Source organism: Coenobita brevimanus, chromosome 110, assembly GCF_032717465.1.
Source record: "Coenobita brevimanus isolate Jiangsu-jjx chromosome 110, ASM3271746v2, whole genome shotgun sequence".
Classification (NCBI taxonomy): domain Eukaryota; kingdom Metazoa; phylum Arthropoda; class Malacostraca; order Decapoda; family Coenobitidae; genus Coenobita; species Coenobita brevimanus.
Window position 1 is genome coordinate 19,039,946 of NC_137063.1, and position 17,647 is coordinate 19,057,592.

General features: G+C 42.4%; 1 protein-coding gene across 1 annotated transcript; it reads left to right on the forward strand.

Moving 5' to 3' along the window:
• Positions 1–14,901: 14,901 nt before the first annotated feature.
• Positions 14,902–16,419, forward strand: LOC145417505 (uncharacterized). Its single transcript, XM_080286213.1, has 2 exons — positions 14,902–15,616; positions 15,875–16,419. Exons 1-2 carry the CDS (start codon positions 14,902–14,904, stop codon positions 16,417–16,419), a joined length of 1,260 nt encoding a protein of 419 aa, XP_080142339.1.
• The last annotated feature ends 1,228 nt before the right edge of the window (positions 16,420–17,647 follow it).

Sequence of the window (17,647 nt, forward strand, 5' to 3'; positions counted from 1 at the left end):
GCATCCATTACACACCTCATCCTTTCATCTACACACACATTATCAATCATTGCCTTCTGTTCATTCTGTTCACCACCCACCCTTCCCATCACTCGCCACACATACCTGTGGATCAATTTGTGTCTGACGAAGGTATTGAGTGCCACCATCCCCCTCCTGGCACAAATGTCCACTAAAGCACTGCCATTCTCATCCACCTCTGCAGGCACTCCCCATTGACCAACTACTTCATCCACCTTCACAGTCCCTAATTTTCCATTCATATCTCCAACCAAAAACACTCTTTCATTCCTTTCAAACTTTTCCATGCATGCTTCCACATTTGTCCACAACTCTTCTCTCACTCTGCTTGCATTACCTGGTGTTGGCACATACACACACACAATCTCCCACAATTGTAGCCCAACTTTCAATCCTACCCACACAATCCTTCAGCCAACTGATCCATACACTTTTATCTTCTCCTTCCATCTGTTGCTCACAAAATACCCACTCCTACTTTTTCCCTCTCATTCTCACCCACTCCCACGCATATACCCTATCCATATGCTCATTCTCTCACACTCTCACCTCACAATTTAGTTTCAGTTAATCCATATAAATCCACTTTTGCACCCTCATGTACCTGGACAATTTCTTTCTCTTTCACCTTATCATTTGCACCCCTTACATTCCATGTCGTAATCGGTACTATGTCCTTTGTTTGGTCCTTCGTCGTCACCTATTGGTCAGTCCTGGTACGAGGCTTCTTGTTTGTATTTTTAGTTAGTTGTTTTCCATGGAGGGGCACTAACCCTCCGCCAACCCACTTGTTGTCATGTAAAGAACACGTGTTGGTTGGTTACAAGGTTACCACCCAGGGCTGTAAATGATTTTCTGGTTTACAAGAAATCATTTGGCTTGCCACTCATTGTAGAGCTACCCTAAAAACAGAGTACCACTACTCTAAGTGGGTGGATGATGGGCGCCCCTACCTACCAGTACGGGCATCCACACTTACCAGTAAGATCAGCCAAATGGTTTTCTCATTGAAATCTAATTTTTTTTGTAAATGTTACTGAGAAAAAGTCATAGGGAATTTATTTGACTAATTTTGGTGTATAATAATTAATGTCGATCAATTAGGGTTGATTTTATGGAATGCGAAAGAAAGTTACCTTACACTCGAGCAAGGCTTGTAGCACACTGACTGGGGCAGTGGGGCGACGCTGGGTGCGGCGTGGGTTGAGCACATGGGAGGGATACACGGGGATGCAAGTAGTGCTTTGCTTTCACCCAGAAATGGATGCAAAATCATTTTATTTAAAAAAAAGGGCCATTTCGTTTGACGCAGCCATCATCGAATAGTACTGAGTGGTTGAAATGTGCACAGACGCGGCCTGTTTCATATGGCAATGAGCAGTTGAAATTTGCACCGGACCCATAAACACCAAAGGATTAAGCATCTGTTTCATGCCGTGGTAAAAAACAAGCACCAAGTGTGTTCCTTCCTTATGGACCTGGGCCTGCTGAAAGTAACCCAGGTGTTCTTTAAAATGAACTTTGTTCACTTACTTCTTGACTACAAGCAACAAAAAATGTTGTGTATACATGTTTTGCAATTCATAAACCTTGAGACAGAAGACAACTTGTTCTAAAGACTTTTCTATGAGGTTCACCAGTTCAGCAAAAGCCCTGGCCTCCAACTTCTTTTCTTCCATGTATTCTTCATCAGTGTTTACGTTTTTTATTTTTTATTTTTTTATGAACGATGGCAATTCCGAAATTCAGTGGGGCATTTCAGGTGGTACATGCCATCTATTCCATTAAATCTCCAGAAGATATTCTAGCAAGAACTGCAGTATCTTGTAGATCATTTGCCATGCGTCTGACACTCTTATCGGCTTCAAACGTCGTGAATTTATGGAGGTCACCCTCACTTTTTGAGAGAAGATACAGACGTCCTTTTTCTGTGATTTGTGGCTTCTTCGTTGCTTTTCTTTCACACCATCACTGGGTGGCCCCACTTCTTCCAAGTCTCTTTTTCTCCATGCGCTGTCTGTTTTGCCTTTCCCAAATTTACAATGATAAGATTTGTGCCAACGAGCTTGATGGCCAATCAACTCTTCGGAGGTCATGGTTTCATCAAAACATAAGGTCACTGGCTGGTAGTTCAGTTACAGAAATTCATGGACAGCATTTATGATATTTTTGTATGGTTGAGATTTATCTCCCACCCCTGCAGAATTCAGTGGACACCTCAGACCTTCATCAGTTGTTTGCTGACAAATCAAGCATGCTTGCCAGTCCATATCTCCTGTCTACTAGTTAAATTGGACTGTGGACTTGAACTAACGATTAGACTTGAAGTGTAGTTAGGCTTCAAGTGCTGGCTTGTATTGTAGGTTAAACTTGAATGGTAAACTCGGAAAAGAAACCCGAGCTTAAACCCACATCAGAGGAACTTCACAGAATCTGAAAACAATACAGGCAAGACAATAAAAACAATCAGATTGCGCACAATCTCCTACAGAGGCTAACTTAGCATCATCTGCAAATTTGCAACATTTACCTATTATACCGTGTTTATATCATCTGCTAAGAAGATGAACAAAAGGGAGCCTAACATTGACCCCTGGAGGACCACTGTGCCCACCTTTTCCAAGTTTGAATGAACACCATTAACGACTACCCTGTTTCCGAGCTGTATGTTATTTTTTTTCCATCCTACTATCCCTTTGCAAATACCAAAATTACCCAATTTTGACACTAATTTAGAGTGTGATACGTTGTCAAAAGCTTTGCTGAAATCTAAGTACAACACATCTGTATCCTACATTCATCATATTGTTTTGTGATGAAATCGAGAAAGCTAAGTAAACTGGTGAGGCAAGATTTGCCTTTATGAAACCCATGTTGACTACCATGTAGAAGCTTACTGGAATTCAGATGATCTTCGGTGATCTTAATATTTTTTTCTAATAGTTTACAGACGAATGATGTTAGACTAATAGGTCTATAATTACTGGCATTACTTACATCTCTGTTCTTGAAGATGGGTGTAACATTTGATAACCTTCAGTCATCAGAAATTTCACCATTATCTAATGAATTTTTTAAATATTGGTGTTAGCGGCCTATCAATTGTGAGATTTAGTTCCTGTAGCACCTTAGCATGAAGACTATCTGGTCCAGATGACGCAATGCTTTTGAGACTAACTTCCTGACAGCATCTTCATATTTAATACTATTACTAGCCGTTATATTACTGGTGATAGTGACTGTGGGTGTCTCCTGTGAAATTGTTGAATTTACACGTGAATACAGATGCAAAATGCCGGCTCAAATCCTTCAGAATTTCTTCATCCTCTGAAAGGATGACATCATTGTCAGCCAAGGGTTCTGCATTCTTAGAGTTAGATTTGTTGAACTTAAAATAAATAAACAAAAAAATAAAATCCTTTCCACAGCTATTCACAAATGTACCTCTAATTCTCTTTTCCTTTCCTTAATCACATTAGAAAGATTATTCCTAGCAGTTCTGTACTCAATGCCTCATCATTTTGGCTCGATTTTAATTTTGCGATAAAAGAATTCCTTAAGTAATTTTCTCACCTCTGAATTGTACCAAGGTTTCCTGGGAGTCTTACCCCTTATTTGCTTAACAGGAATGTATTTATTTTGCAACTTTAAAGTCAAATCTGTGAAAATCTCCCACATTTCATGAGTGTTCTTGCCAATAAACAAACTATCCCTGTCTAATTCTTCCATGCAGTTTTTCAGTTTATCGAAATCTACTTTAGACGTATGTGGTGCCATTGTTAAGTTTTTCTTATAGATGTTCTTGTCTACTGAAAACCTGATAATGTTGTGGTCACTATTACATAATGTTCACCTACTTCTAATGACTGTACTATCTGAGGATTACTAGTAATTCATAAGTCAAGAATATTTGAACCCTTAGTTTTTTAGAATTAACTGAGCCAGTTAATTCTTTTTCTGGATCTTCTTTACAGGATTTTCTTAGACCCATTCTCTTTTGAAGAATTCATGGCAAAAATCACTGTATCTTATTCTTTTGACATCACATTTTATGATTGGGTACTAGCTTGTGTTATTATTAACTTAATAGTGAATATGCTGGCACATAAGGCCCATATCTTGAAGGTGCCTAAGGCCTACGAAAGTCTTAATCTGGCCTTGGGCCTAACTACACAATTGTTAGCCCATAAATCATCAGCTTTGCTTGTGGCTAGGTTTCTCACAAAATAAATTTTATCAAAACACCGTCCATTTTGGCCCTAACAGTGAAAAGGCTTTACATTATGGATATACAGCAATCCTACCCTCATCGAACCCTGTTCATCCAAGTCTGTTAACAGACGCACATTCTTCACATAAATATGGAAAATCGCCCATAACTCTTAACATACTGTCTCGATCACATGGGGCCTATGCAACAACTAAAGTGTTTGCCATACTGTTTACCTGAAAAAAAAAATGCTACTTTTGTCCGGTGTGTCCTCCACACAGCAAAATTTGCCCATTACATCCCTCACTATTAGGCGTTAACCCTTTCATCTCGACGACGTAGTTTTTTTTTATAAACCTAATGTCTTGAGACTATATTACTGAGCTTTAAATGTTTTTGAACAATAGAGGTTGCTTCTACTGTAGACTTAATTAACCCCGCCACAACTAAACTTCTTCCAAAGTCTCATAAAACAGTCAATTAACGTCTGCCTTTTTTACTGTAACTTATCCTAAATTTGTCATCTGTCTTTGAAGGCTGAGTTACATCAAGAGATTAAGACTATAATATGATACTAGTCACGAAGAAGTGCAACGGAAAGGATGAAGAGCGGTAGTATTATCTCTTCCGGCCACTGGGCTATTTGAAATAAGATACAAAATAGCGAAAATGTGGGCCAGCTTAAGGTAAAAGAACTATTGTAAGAAGAACAAAAATAAATCATGTCTTCTGAGCTAAATACCTAACCCATTCAGATCGAGGACGGCACTTGAATTTATTGTTTCTGCTACCAGCTATTTTATTCAGCTGAGGCGAGCACCCTAGCAGTAGAAGAATTAATTGTGGTTGTATCAATCTTTCCTTTTGGAGATCTCCCTCAAGCTGTATAAAATTGCCTGGAAATAACACAAGCATAAAAAAAATCGTAATGAAATGGTTAATCCCTTCAGGGAGATGATATATTTTTAGAATATATTTATTAATTCCATATGACTTTGTTTACCTTTGATGAAACCTTTGAATTGGAGGGGATAAGTAAAGCCTCACATAACTCTTCGAATCCTATGACGAACTCTCCATTTTATTCACATTACTTTGATATATTGTTGTGAAGGGTTTATGAAGGCCACATCAAACGTCTCTAGTACCAGAGATCGTGCAGAGATGAAAAGGAAAGACAAGAAAACACATCAGACTGAAAGAGGAAACTCACTAAGTATTAGGAAAGCTCCATAAAGCTGAATGAAATGTCTGGTGTTAGAAAGATTGAAACATAAAATTAGGCATCAAACTAAAAGACTATAGGGATAATGAAAATGCTGATACTTAATACCATCTAGCAACACCAAGGATAGTATTATAATTACTCCACTTCTAGATTTAAGGAACAAAGATGAAGAGAACAAAATGGGAACAGAGAAAAATCAGGAAGACAGCGAGGGCCGGAGGAATGGGAAAAGAAAAAATAGCCCAGAAAGGACCGGAAAAGAAGTACGGGGAGTGGTGAGGAGAAAATAACCAGGAAAAGGATAAACCCATCAGGAGAAATAATGGAAAATATTAAACAACAGAGATAAGGGAGGGGGGAATATTAGGACAGAAAGTGGGGAGAAAAAATGCTCACCGTTTGACCTGAGTAAAAAGGAAGACAATGCGAAGGAAAAGTAGGAAAAAAAAAAAAGAGAGGTTGTGCGTGTGTGTGTGTGTGTGTGTGTGTGTGAGAGAGAGAGAGAGAGAGAGAGAGAGAGAGAGACAGAGACAGAGACAGACAGACAGACAGACAGACAGACAGACAGACAGAGACTGAGAGAGAGAGAGAGAGAGAGAGAGAGAGAGAGAGAGAGAGAGAGAGAGAGAGAGAGAGAGAGAGAGAGAGAGAGAGAGAGAGAGAGAGAGAGAGATGGAAAAAAGGTGGAAAAAATTAAAGTGGCCGAAGACAAATGAATACAGGTAAAAGACGGAGAAGAAGAACACAGGGGACAGGTAGGAAAGGGCAAAAATAAGAGAGTAGTAGGAAAATAAGTAAGGCAGGTGAAAAAAGCACATTTAAACGGCAGGAAAAAGTGGGTGCAAAAATGAAAATATTAATAGGTCACGAGAAAAGGGCATAGGAAGAGAGGAAGGAATGGAAATTAAACAAAAAAAAACGAAAAGGAAGACAGTGCATTTCAGGAGGCCACCATTGCCCAGACAGACGCCCAGGAGAAATGACGGGAGAGTACCCTGTGTCACCAACACCACCATTAACATCATCATTACCACCACCATTCCACAGATGAACATTCAGGGGAAATGAGGGGTGACTGAACTGTTGTATCACCGAGCAATCAACCACCTAACTCCCTGACCATTAACCAACAAACCCACCAGCCTCCAACCACCAATCAACCAACCTCCACTGAACCAGCCAAATAAACCAACAAATCACCGAACTACCAACCAAACAACTAAGCACCACATCGCTACCGGCATCATTTTATCATTGACATCATCCCCATCACCAATAACACCATCATTATCACCCACAGCAGCACCACTCTAACCCATCACAGTGACCATCACCAGTGGCGCCATCATATCGCACACCACCTCTCTCCATCCCTCCCACTCCACAACATTTAATGAAGTTCACTTCATACCACTCTTCTTAATTCATTGCTGAGAACCTTAATTGTTTTCTATATATCATGAGACTTTTACATTCTCTCTCTCTCTCTCTCTCTCTCTCTCTCTCTCTCTGCTGCTGCTGCTGCTGCTGCTGCTCAGGTGAAGACGTATTTTTCGAACCTCTTCCCTAGTCCATTGTAAGATGGAGCCTGCCCGACGATTTTCCTGTTACGTTAAAGAAGAAGGTGAGTGTAAGTGTTGTTTGTTTTGCCAGTTAGCGAGTAGGCTTAGTTCAGAAATTAGGAAAAACAATGAGATAATTGACGTTTTAAGTGAATTTGAAAGTTTGGTAAAATGAAGCTGAAATGGTGAATGCTAAGGCATTGTATGTAAAGGAAGTGGAAGCAGAAATGTTAAGCAAGGTAGGTACCTTAGAAACTAGGCTAGTTAAGGTTGACACCAGGATAGGTCATACTGATGAATTCCACCCAGTCAAGAGAGAGCGTGAGGCTAAGGTAAGTAACACTGAGGGTAATGGACCAATATCTACTATGTATAGATCTCAGGGTCTAGAGCAGTGGTTCTTAACCTGAGCTGCTGCTCAGGTGAAGACGTATTTTTCGAACCTCTTCCCTAGTCCATTGTAAGATGGAGCCTGCCCGACGATTTTCCTGTTACGTTAAAGAAGAAGGTGAGTGTAAGTGTTGTTTGTTTTGCCAGTTAGCGAGTAGGCTTAGTTCAGAAATTAGGAAAAACAATGAGATAATTGACGTTTTAAGTGAATTTGAAAGTTTGGTAAAATGAAGCTGAAATGGTGAATGCTAAGGCATTGTATGTAAAGGAAGTGGAAGCAGAAATGTTAAGCAAGGTAGGTACCTTAGAAACTAGGCTAGTTAAGGTTGACACCAGGATAGGTCATACTGATGAATTCCACCCAGTCAAGAGAGAGCGTGAGGCTAAGGTAAGTAACACTGAGGGTAATGGACCAATATCTACTATGTATAGATCTCAGGGTCTAGAGCAGTGGTTCTTAACCTTTTTTGAGTCACGGACCCCTTCGAGAATCTGGTGAAAGCTATGAACCCCTTCCCTACAAAAATGCACATAAGCAGAAATACAGCATTTTGCATGCAATGAATATATTTTATTGAAAACTACCTCACGCAGCGTATGACATGCACAAAGTATAAAACAGTCTTTACAAAGAGTTATTTTGTTACTCTTTTTCATGCAAAAATTAATGGCCACTCATTGAAAAAATGAAATACATCCAACTTATGCAAATTAAACAAAAGAAATCTTTAATTCTGCTCAAAAGTTCATTTCAACGAGAGGGTTGTTGTTGTTTGGCTTGAACAAGAAGATGAAATTGTGGAGTGGTCTTTGACAAGGAAACACTTATGTCATCATTGATATCCAGTTGATTTTGACTTTTCGTTTTGATAGAAACAAGCGCTGAAAACCCTGACCCACAAAGATATGTAGTAGCAAACTGAATCAGAGCACCCATAGCTCGCATTGCCAGACGAGGGTATGCTTTTGTCAACGAACACCAGAATTCAAGACTCTTGGTTTTTTATTATTTTTTTTTTTCAGCTAATGATGCCAAACGGCATCACGCAATATTGCTAAATTGTTCTCGATTATTCTGACCCTCACGGACCCCATGTTAAGAACCCCTGGTCTAGAGGATGAAATGCAGGATGAGCCTAGCCCCATACCTGTCGGGTACTTGGTTAGACATCAAGAGAAGGAATTTTGTACTAAGAGTTCTAGGAGGATGCGTTTTTGTTTTCCTATGTGCAAAATACAGGACATGACTAAGAGCGTCGATGACTTCGCAACATGTTAGAGAGTTCAGTCGTTCTTACTATGGCAGGGACTAATGTTGTAGCTGCAGGCAGGTCAGGGGAGATTCTTTGGAAGTATAGGGGCCTTTGAAGTTCAAGGAAAGCCATAAGAATTAGTTATGTGTGGTCTGTTACCAACATTTGAAGTTGGTTCCGTGATTCTCAGTAGAATGATAGTAGTCAGTAGTGGACTAGAAGGTCTCTGTAGAGAGGGTGTTAGGTTTGTTGTTGTTTGGCATGATTTTAATCCTGAAATGAACTTGTATGGTAAAACTGGCTTTCACTTCAATAGGGTAAGAAAGGCTAGGTTAGGCTGGGTTCTAGATGACAGAGTTAGGCATCCTTATGTAGTGATACAGAGGTGGAAAGATGAACGGTTAGTGGCACAGCTGTGAATTATCCAGTCCCTGAGGCCAAGGTGGTAGGGTAAGTGGGATGAGATAAGATCAGCAGACGGGCCAGGTAGGAGTTGGAGTGTTGCCATCTCGAATGAGGATTTAAATGATTGACCAGGGCTAATTTCTCTGTCTCGCAGCCTTACTATATCCAGCCATATAATGATTATAATTATTCTGAACGCAAGAAGTACTATTTTAGACAGAAACGAACTAATTACTTCTGCAACTGTCAAAAATATTGGCATAATCATAATTAAACAGTCATAGTTAAACACTCGTGACAAGCACCTTTAATGAGAAGAATCGCTACAAAACTATAAAATAACTGAAAAATCGGGCCTGCACAAAACTGGTGGGAGGGTTCTAATATATATTAAAAACCATAGAAAACCAAAACAGATTGTATCGGTACACGGCTAGCACTAAATATCGTGCCACCGCTAGCACCAATAAAATGTATCGTCGCACTGCTGGCCACCAATTTAATGTAGCCGTTACGGAGTAGCAGTTGACTACATATTAAGTGTTCTGCTGTATAGTATAACTAGACCACCGTGTTGGATCGACGACACTGTCTGTAGTACACGTCAGCTACTCGCCGTCACTGCCCGACACTTCCCACCAAAGGTCCTCTGCCACGAGAAGGTGGAAGCTGGTCTGTTATTAAGTGGTAGCGTAAGGTGACAGAAATGAGCAGGTTAAATCTCTCTTTATTGGGTACAGAATAATATAACTGCGACCCGAGAGATATGTAAGAGCGACACAAGCTCCCTTTAAAACTGTAAAACGGCCTCTCTGACGCTGTACAGTCACCGAGCCGGACAAGGGCGCGGTGCTGAGGTCAGCTAAAAAGTGAGGTGCCGAGCATTACATATACTCTGGGCTTATGCAAAAAGTAGAGATAAATGACAACTCTACTAACACATTATACACCTCTATAAAATGGTATTAAGTACATTCACATATACCAACATAATAAATGGTTCCCCAGGACTTTACACTTACGCACAATTCAGATATCTTATCACTTCTCCTAACCTTCATTTTATAATTGAAACAGGGTGGCCCTTGTGGTCTGCCATCCACCTTCTTCCTATACCACAGCTAACAGCGAAATGATATTTGGTTGTTCATCATTCACACTTCATTACACACTGTTAATTATGACTAAACAGCTTTAAAAATTATTATGTAAAATGTGTGATACTACAACTTCATATGGAAAAAGATGTTGACACCAGAACAAGATAAGTAATTGAGGTGTTGAAACATACAGTTTCTTTATCTTGAAATTTTCACAGAAATTTGCAAATCCATTCTTTATGGTAATTTATAAACTGCCAAAGTTAGATGAAGAAAATGATACTTTACTGTACAACAAGATAAAATCAGTAACTGGAGAAAAGGATAGCCTAATCTGGGGGAACTTTAAGAATTCACACATTGACTAATTCATGTTCAGAAAATGAACGGAAGAAGTTGCTGGAACTGGTAGACGATTAATTTTTGGGTCAGGCAGTTAGTACATCTATGCGTGGCAGTAGTTACTCGACCTTGCCCTGACAACAGACAGTGATCTAATTAATTTGTCTAATGCTGATGATTAGCAACAGCAATTACATCATCAGACATGAAATTTAAGAAAACTGTAAGACCAGCGCAAATAGCCTCTTAGTTCCTAACTTTGAAAAAGCTAATTTCGATAACACTGTGTAACAAAGAATTTATTTATTCAATTTTTTTAGTCTTGTTAGGCTCAGTTTTCCACACTGATTCCATTGGTGTATGTTTTGTTTGTCTATAGGTTTTTGTCGACAATCGGCAATTATTTATTTCCAGTCTTGTTACCGTGTCGCTTACCACGTAACACACACACACACACACACACACACACACACACACACACACACACACACACACACACACACCATCTGCGTCCATGCAGATGTCGCTGATATGGCCATTTTTGCATCATGCAATGAGGATCGAGTTAGTTCATTCAACGATCTAGTCTCACGTTGCTATTTTGGCTGGTCGACGTGTTTTTGAGCTATTCCTAAAGGTGTTTCTATTGATGCGAATGACCAGTAGACATTCTTGGAAGCTGTCAGCCAATACATTTTGTTATGTATGTGGACAGAGCGAGTCCAACCGGCATAGAGAGCTGACTTATTGCTCGTCGCTCCGTGATTTAAATCTTAACGGTCATTCTGCTGCCAACCCTGGAATCCCTCTCCATATTTCTGTGTCCCAGTACAGTGTATCGATCTGCTATTTCATCCATACAGTGTGCTCTCCCTACCCCTCCTTCCCTATCCTATCCATTTCGCCCAGAGTCCCTGCTGGAGGTAGCGAGGTGAACCCTGCAGGCAGAGCCACAAGGGGGGCTCTTAGCAGTGCTGCCAAGCTGAACCAGTAAGGGTGGCAACCAATCGACAGGGCCTTGGTAGACCTTCATAAACTACCACTCACTAGGGTTAGGTGTTAGGCACCTCACAGCCCGACCTGAGGATTATAGGCGTCGTTCCGACTGGTCTAGCACGGCTGTGAGGATAGGTAGGGAATAGTAAAGAATCCCAGACTGTTGTACCATAGCTACACTTCCCACCACCCACATCAACACCTCCACTTACATAAGGAAAATACAACCCGATGATGGAAATACCTGAGACTGGATCATAAGTGACAACAGGAGAAGAAAAGGAAATTATAAGCAACAGTCTCTCGACACTCAATATGATGATGAAATTCAAACTGAATCCCGCCGCACTCACAAACCCCGCTATAGTGAGTCCTCCCAGAGTGTTTGCTCACAGGATGTTGATAGCCAAAACATTAATTCACTTTATACCACAACTTCACCACTTCGAGGAATTGGAAACTGTGAAACTTCAGGAACAGAGAGGGAAGCATCATACAAAGAAGTCTATCTATCTATTACCAGACGCCTCAATCCCGTTTGGGGTGGCCACAAACAAATCGCCTCCAAGTCGCCCTGTCCCCCGCCATTTCACTGCCCTGCTCCCAACTCACACCCCCCTCTCTCATATACCTCTCCGCCCCATCCCTCCATCTCATCCTAGGCCTCCCCCTCCCTCTTCCCCCCTCCACCTCACTCACATACACTCTCTTCGTCAGTCTTTCACCCTCCATCCTCTCCAGATGGCCAAACCATCTCAGTGTATTCCTCATAACGTTTCCTATCACATCCACATCCACACCACAACGCTCCTTTATATCCTCATTCGTCAGCCTGTCTCTCCATGTGACTCCACAGGCTCCTCTTAAATAACTCATTTCCACTGCTCTCACTCTTGACTTGTGTCCTTCCAACAACGTCCAAGCTTCACTTCCATACGTTAGAGTTGGTATCACAATACTGTCATGTAGTAACTTTTTCAAAGAAGCACCACATCGTAATACGACAGCCATTACATTCACCAACGACGGAGCAAGCACCTCCAGTCCCGAGCCCCGCCCCCTCCCTCCCCCAGCTTCGTCACCTGTCAGCTCCAGCCAGTTACTACCAAAATTCATCGCAGCCTATACAGCTGGTTTCAAATCAACTTTTGAGCTGATAGAGGCCTTGAAAAAGGAACACCCAACGTGGTACTTCACCTTTGCTCCAGCACATGAGGCTGGACATTATGTTATCAAGCCCTCGGACGAGGTTACAGCACAACAACTACAGAACGCCAAAAAAAAGGGAAGAAATGTGCATCTAGTAGGGGTCGATCCATATGACAAAAATCACAACCTGGCAGAGGCGCACCCAGGAATTTTCTAAAGGGGGGACCCGTAATGAGGTGAGGTCAGGTAATCCGATAATTTTCGGGAGGTCACATGCAGGTGTAAAGTCAGAAAGCTGCTGGTTCATTTGTTACTCTTTGTTTGTACTTGCCAATTTTTCATGTTTTGCTGTTATCGAAATAAATATATATAAATTTTTAAGGACCCAGAGAGCTAAGGGGGGGGCCCGGGCCCGGTGACTCCCCCTCTGGGTGCGCCCTTGCAACCTGGTAGTGCAAAACTTCCCCAGGAGCCTCGACACAGCAGTTCTATACAACACCAGGGAAGTATGTGGGGCCAAACGACTTCTCCAAGGATTCGGAAAACATAAAACTCCATCCAAGTCTGTCCTCATCAAATGGAATGGAACACACCCACCAGACAAAATCACGATACCAGAACACGGCACTTGGATGCTGAGAACGTACATACCGACCTATCCCAGATGACAAAGGTGCCAGCAGTGGGGTCATAACAAGATTCAGTGCACCAACAATGCCAAGTGTGGGGCATGCAGCGGTGTACATGAAACAGAGGTTTGTATTGGAAGGTTCAAGAAAACTGGTGAAAAAGGAACCCCCAAGTGCCCGAACTGTTCAGCAAATCATCTTGCATGGAACCCAACTTGCCCCATAGCTCGACTGTTTGGAAAACGTGCACAAGACAAGGCCAGTAAACATCTATTTTTCATACCAGCACCACATTGTCCCTCAGCTTGGTCTAAACCCCTAAACCTTGTTGCTCAAAAGAAGCCTCGAAGACAAACCATTCCAGCTTTACCAACCCACACAAGTTCAAGCAAAAGTCCCACTTCCACACACCAGGTAGGACTGACCCCCAACACTCTCATTGATATTATTGGCACAACAATTGTTGAGGTGGCTAAGAGATCGGACCTTGCAAGGAATTCGTTTGAGGAAGAGGTCAAGTTTGTAACCGATGTTGTGCACTCAGCATTGAAAAAGAACAAGTCCCAGGAACACCCAACAGTTTCCCATGGAGAGATGTCTGTGGAAACTTATACAAAAATGGTAGACGCCACAACACAAACCCAGAGATCCCCAACCAAGATATACATCACAACACAAACCCAGATATGTGCAACCACGACAGACACAACAACACAAACCCAGACATATGTAACTGAGTCAGATACAATAGCACAAACCCAGAAACCAGCTAGAAAATCCACAACTCATAAAACAAAACCCACAACACAGAAAGCAAAATGCACAACACCTAAGATCAATTGTACAACACTTAAAACAAAATCCAAAACACCCAAAGCCAAATACACAACACTCAGAACAAAAGCCCATGCAACATGCAAAGCACCCACAACAACCACTCTCCAAACATCTACATTACCCACAACAACATCCACAGCACTAACACCCAAAAGAACAACCACAACATCACCAAAAACAGCACCCTCATCACCCGAAATTACAATATCACATACAGAAAAACAACAAGCCATCCAGACAAGCCCCAGGTCTGATACCTCCACCCTCCAAGAGGATGTTATATTTCACCAGTCTCCATACTACAAACCAGATCCACTCGCCACAAACAATGCACAGGTAACAAAGTGACCTCCCTTACAACACCTCCAGCAAGGAACACAGACATCTGTCACAAGCTTCCATCCCCTAGCCTCGTCATCACTCAACAATCAGCTGGATTTGATAGGTGTTCTGACAGACACTCTGACACTGAAGAAGAATTCGAAGACACCAACAGAATAACTGACCTCTAATAACCATCACACCGAACCAGAATTGCACTTAATGTTCATCAAGCAATATGGCTAATGAAATAACTCGTTATTCAAACTCTTTTCAGTCACTTTGGATCATGCTGTGGAACTGTAGGGGATTCCGCAGCAAAGAAGCCATTCTACAAGCCTGTGTAAGACTACAGGAACTAGATTTACTCCTCCTACAAGAGACTAACATAACAGTCCCCACGATTTCCAGGTCACGAAGTTTCCGTCCTTCCACCAGCCCAGCGAAGTTGGGGATGCATGACCATTCTCAAAAGGAACCTGACCAGCCAGAAAATTGACAGTCCTATTGCCTGTGGGGATCAGATTGAGTTGCTTGGTGTACAGTTGTTCATTGGGAATAAAACAATGTCATTATACAACATATACAAACCTCACACAGGAACTCCCGACTTGGGTGAAGTCTTCACTGAAGCAGAAGAAGAGGACACAATCATAGCAGGGGATTTCAATGCTCATCACCCCATCCTTCTAGAGTCACCCCGCCCAGCCAATGCTACAGGACGACACGTTGCAGAAATCCTATCCCAGTACACAGGCGTCACTCTACTTAACAACACCAAAGAACCAACTTACACCCATGGTGGTCGCCTAGACCTAACATTTGCCTGCACAGCATTGGTCGATTATCTTACGTGGGATATCAACTCTGGCATCACTAGTGACCACTATCCAGTTACTATCACCCTTCAAACCCCAGTATTCCACCAAGTTGCTGCACAAGAGCCATGCTGGAGACTGGACAAAGCCAACTGGACCTTGTTCAAGGCCAAGATAGAGGAGTGGGAAGACTCCTATGAACCAACAGATGATGTCAATCAGCTGGAGCGTGACTTAACAAAAGCAATGCAGGACACAGCAAATGCATCCATACCAAAATACTACCCTGGGAAATCAGCAAGGAAGGACTGGTGGTATTATAATGACAGAATTAAGGAATGCAACCATAAGGCATGTATAGCACAGCGTAAATTTTGTTGAACTAGATCAGACCTAGATCTCGCCAATCTTCGAGCTGCAACTGCCTGTCAACAGGAAGTAGCTGTAGAAGTAAGGACAGAGAAATGGCCTGAATGGTGTGCCACATTTAATGCACACACACCCCTGAGAGAGCTCTGGCAAAAACTCCGCATTGCCACTGGACGTCGGCCAAGATGCAGGCTTCACCATAATCCTGTGCAAGAAGCTCAAAGTCTTGCTGTTCAATTTGCAGGTAGAACATACAGTTCCTCACTGCCTGCAAGTATCACAGTGAAACAACAGGAAAAACAGTCAGAAAGTCAGCAAAGGGTTGATCAGGCCTATGCTCAAGCCGATGACACTGACAGAGACTTCACACTTCAAGAACTCAAAGCATCCATGAAAAGGAGCAAGGATACAGCACCAGCCCATGACCATCTCACATACTCCATGGTGGCATACATAGGGATGGCAGATGAAGGGTCGTTACTGCAAATTATCAATACATCGTGGCAACAAGGGCAACTACCAGACATGTGGAAGAAGGCCGACATAATTCCCATCTCCAAGTGCTCTGACCCAACATCTCACCGTCCAGTCTCCTTCTTCTCTGTGTTATGCAAGACATACGAACGTCAGGAGCTCACTCGACTAAGATGCAAGCTGGGGATACCTCATGAGAACTTTCACGGCTTCATCAAGGGTCGGAGCATACAGCATAGCATTGCTACCTTACTTTCCCTCGTGCATGGTAACAATGCTGTCATAGTTTTCCTGGACTTGGAGAAGGCTTTCTAGCTTGCCAACCCCCTCGTCATACTCGATGGCCTAGCCAAGAAGAATATTCGAGGACGACGCCTGCGTTTGGTGGCAGATTACTTGCATGGCCGGCAAGCCAGAGTCACACTACAAGGCTATTACTCTGACTACCACCACCTAGAGAATGGTATGTCCCAGGGAGGAATCCTTAGCCCAACATCATTCAACATCCTAATGACGATGTTGCTGGATATCAAACTCCCCGAGGGCTGCACTCTAATATCCTATGCAGATGACCTTGCCCTCATTGTCGCTGGTGGGCGTGGCCCCAGGATCCACACTACAAGAAGAGCCTTAAGTATTCTGCAGGATGCCTGTGATGATCTAGGCCTAAAGATTTCTACCACCAAAACTAAAGCAATGAGGTTTGGAAAACGTAACACCAAGTTGAATCTGAAGATTTACGGTCAAGACATCAAATGGGTTGCAAAGTTCCAGTACCTTGGAGTGTGGATTGATCAAAACCTTACATTTGTACGAGAAGTCACTTATCTCACGGATCTAGAGAATTCCCGACTACGTCCCCTGCAAGCACTGGCTTTTCGAAACAACGGCTGCAACTACCATGTGTTGAGGGCCTTTTACACACATGCCATCCGACCAGTTATTGATTAAGCTGCCCTCACAATCATTGGACTCAGTAAGAACCAGCAAAATCGCCTTGAAGTTGCTCAGAATCAGTGTGTCCGTGTATTGTTGGAAGCTCCCAGATGGACACTGACTGACAATGCCCTAGTAGAGTGCCAACTTACAACTCTGTATCAGAGGGCTCAGCGACTGTGTGCCACCTTTGTTGCGAAGATACTACAGTCACCAGAAGACAGCAGATTCCAACAGAAATTAGTCTCTTCACTTTAGCAAGGGCAAGAAATGCTTCTTCTAAACAAATGGTCAGGTAGAGTAGTGAAAGCTCTCTGGACATTTGACTTAGCAACAACACTATTAGAGAAGGGACCTGATGGACCCAGCCCTCGATACACACCACCACCACTACGGGCACCACCTCCTGCCACGCACAGCTCCGTTCAGAAGTTCGTACTACACCCAAAGTGGAAGGCACAAGCCTCGGTCAGCTCTTTCTGGACGACATGTTAATACCCCGAACCGCTCGCCACCACAGACAGAGCAGCAAATACCGGAACAGTTTCAGTCACACGACGAATGCGAAAATTGAGATGAAACGGATATTTATACAGATATTGGCAAG

Coding starts and splice junctions, on each gene's coding strand:
- LOC145417505 (XM_080286213.1), top strand. CDS start 14,902: ATGACCATTCTCAAAAGGAACCTGACCAGCCAGAAAATTGACAGTCCT. Junction 15,617..15,874: donor GGAATGCAACCATAAGGCAT/GTATAGCACAGC, acceptor TTCAATTTGCAG/GTAGAACATACAGTTCCTCA.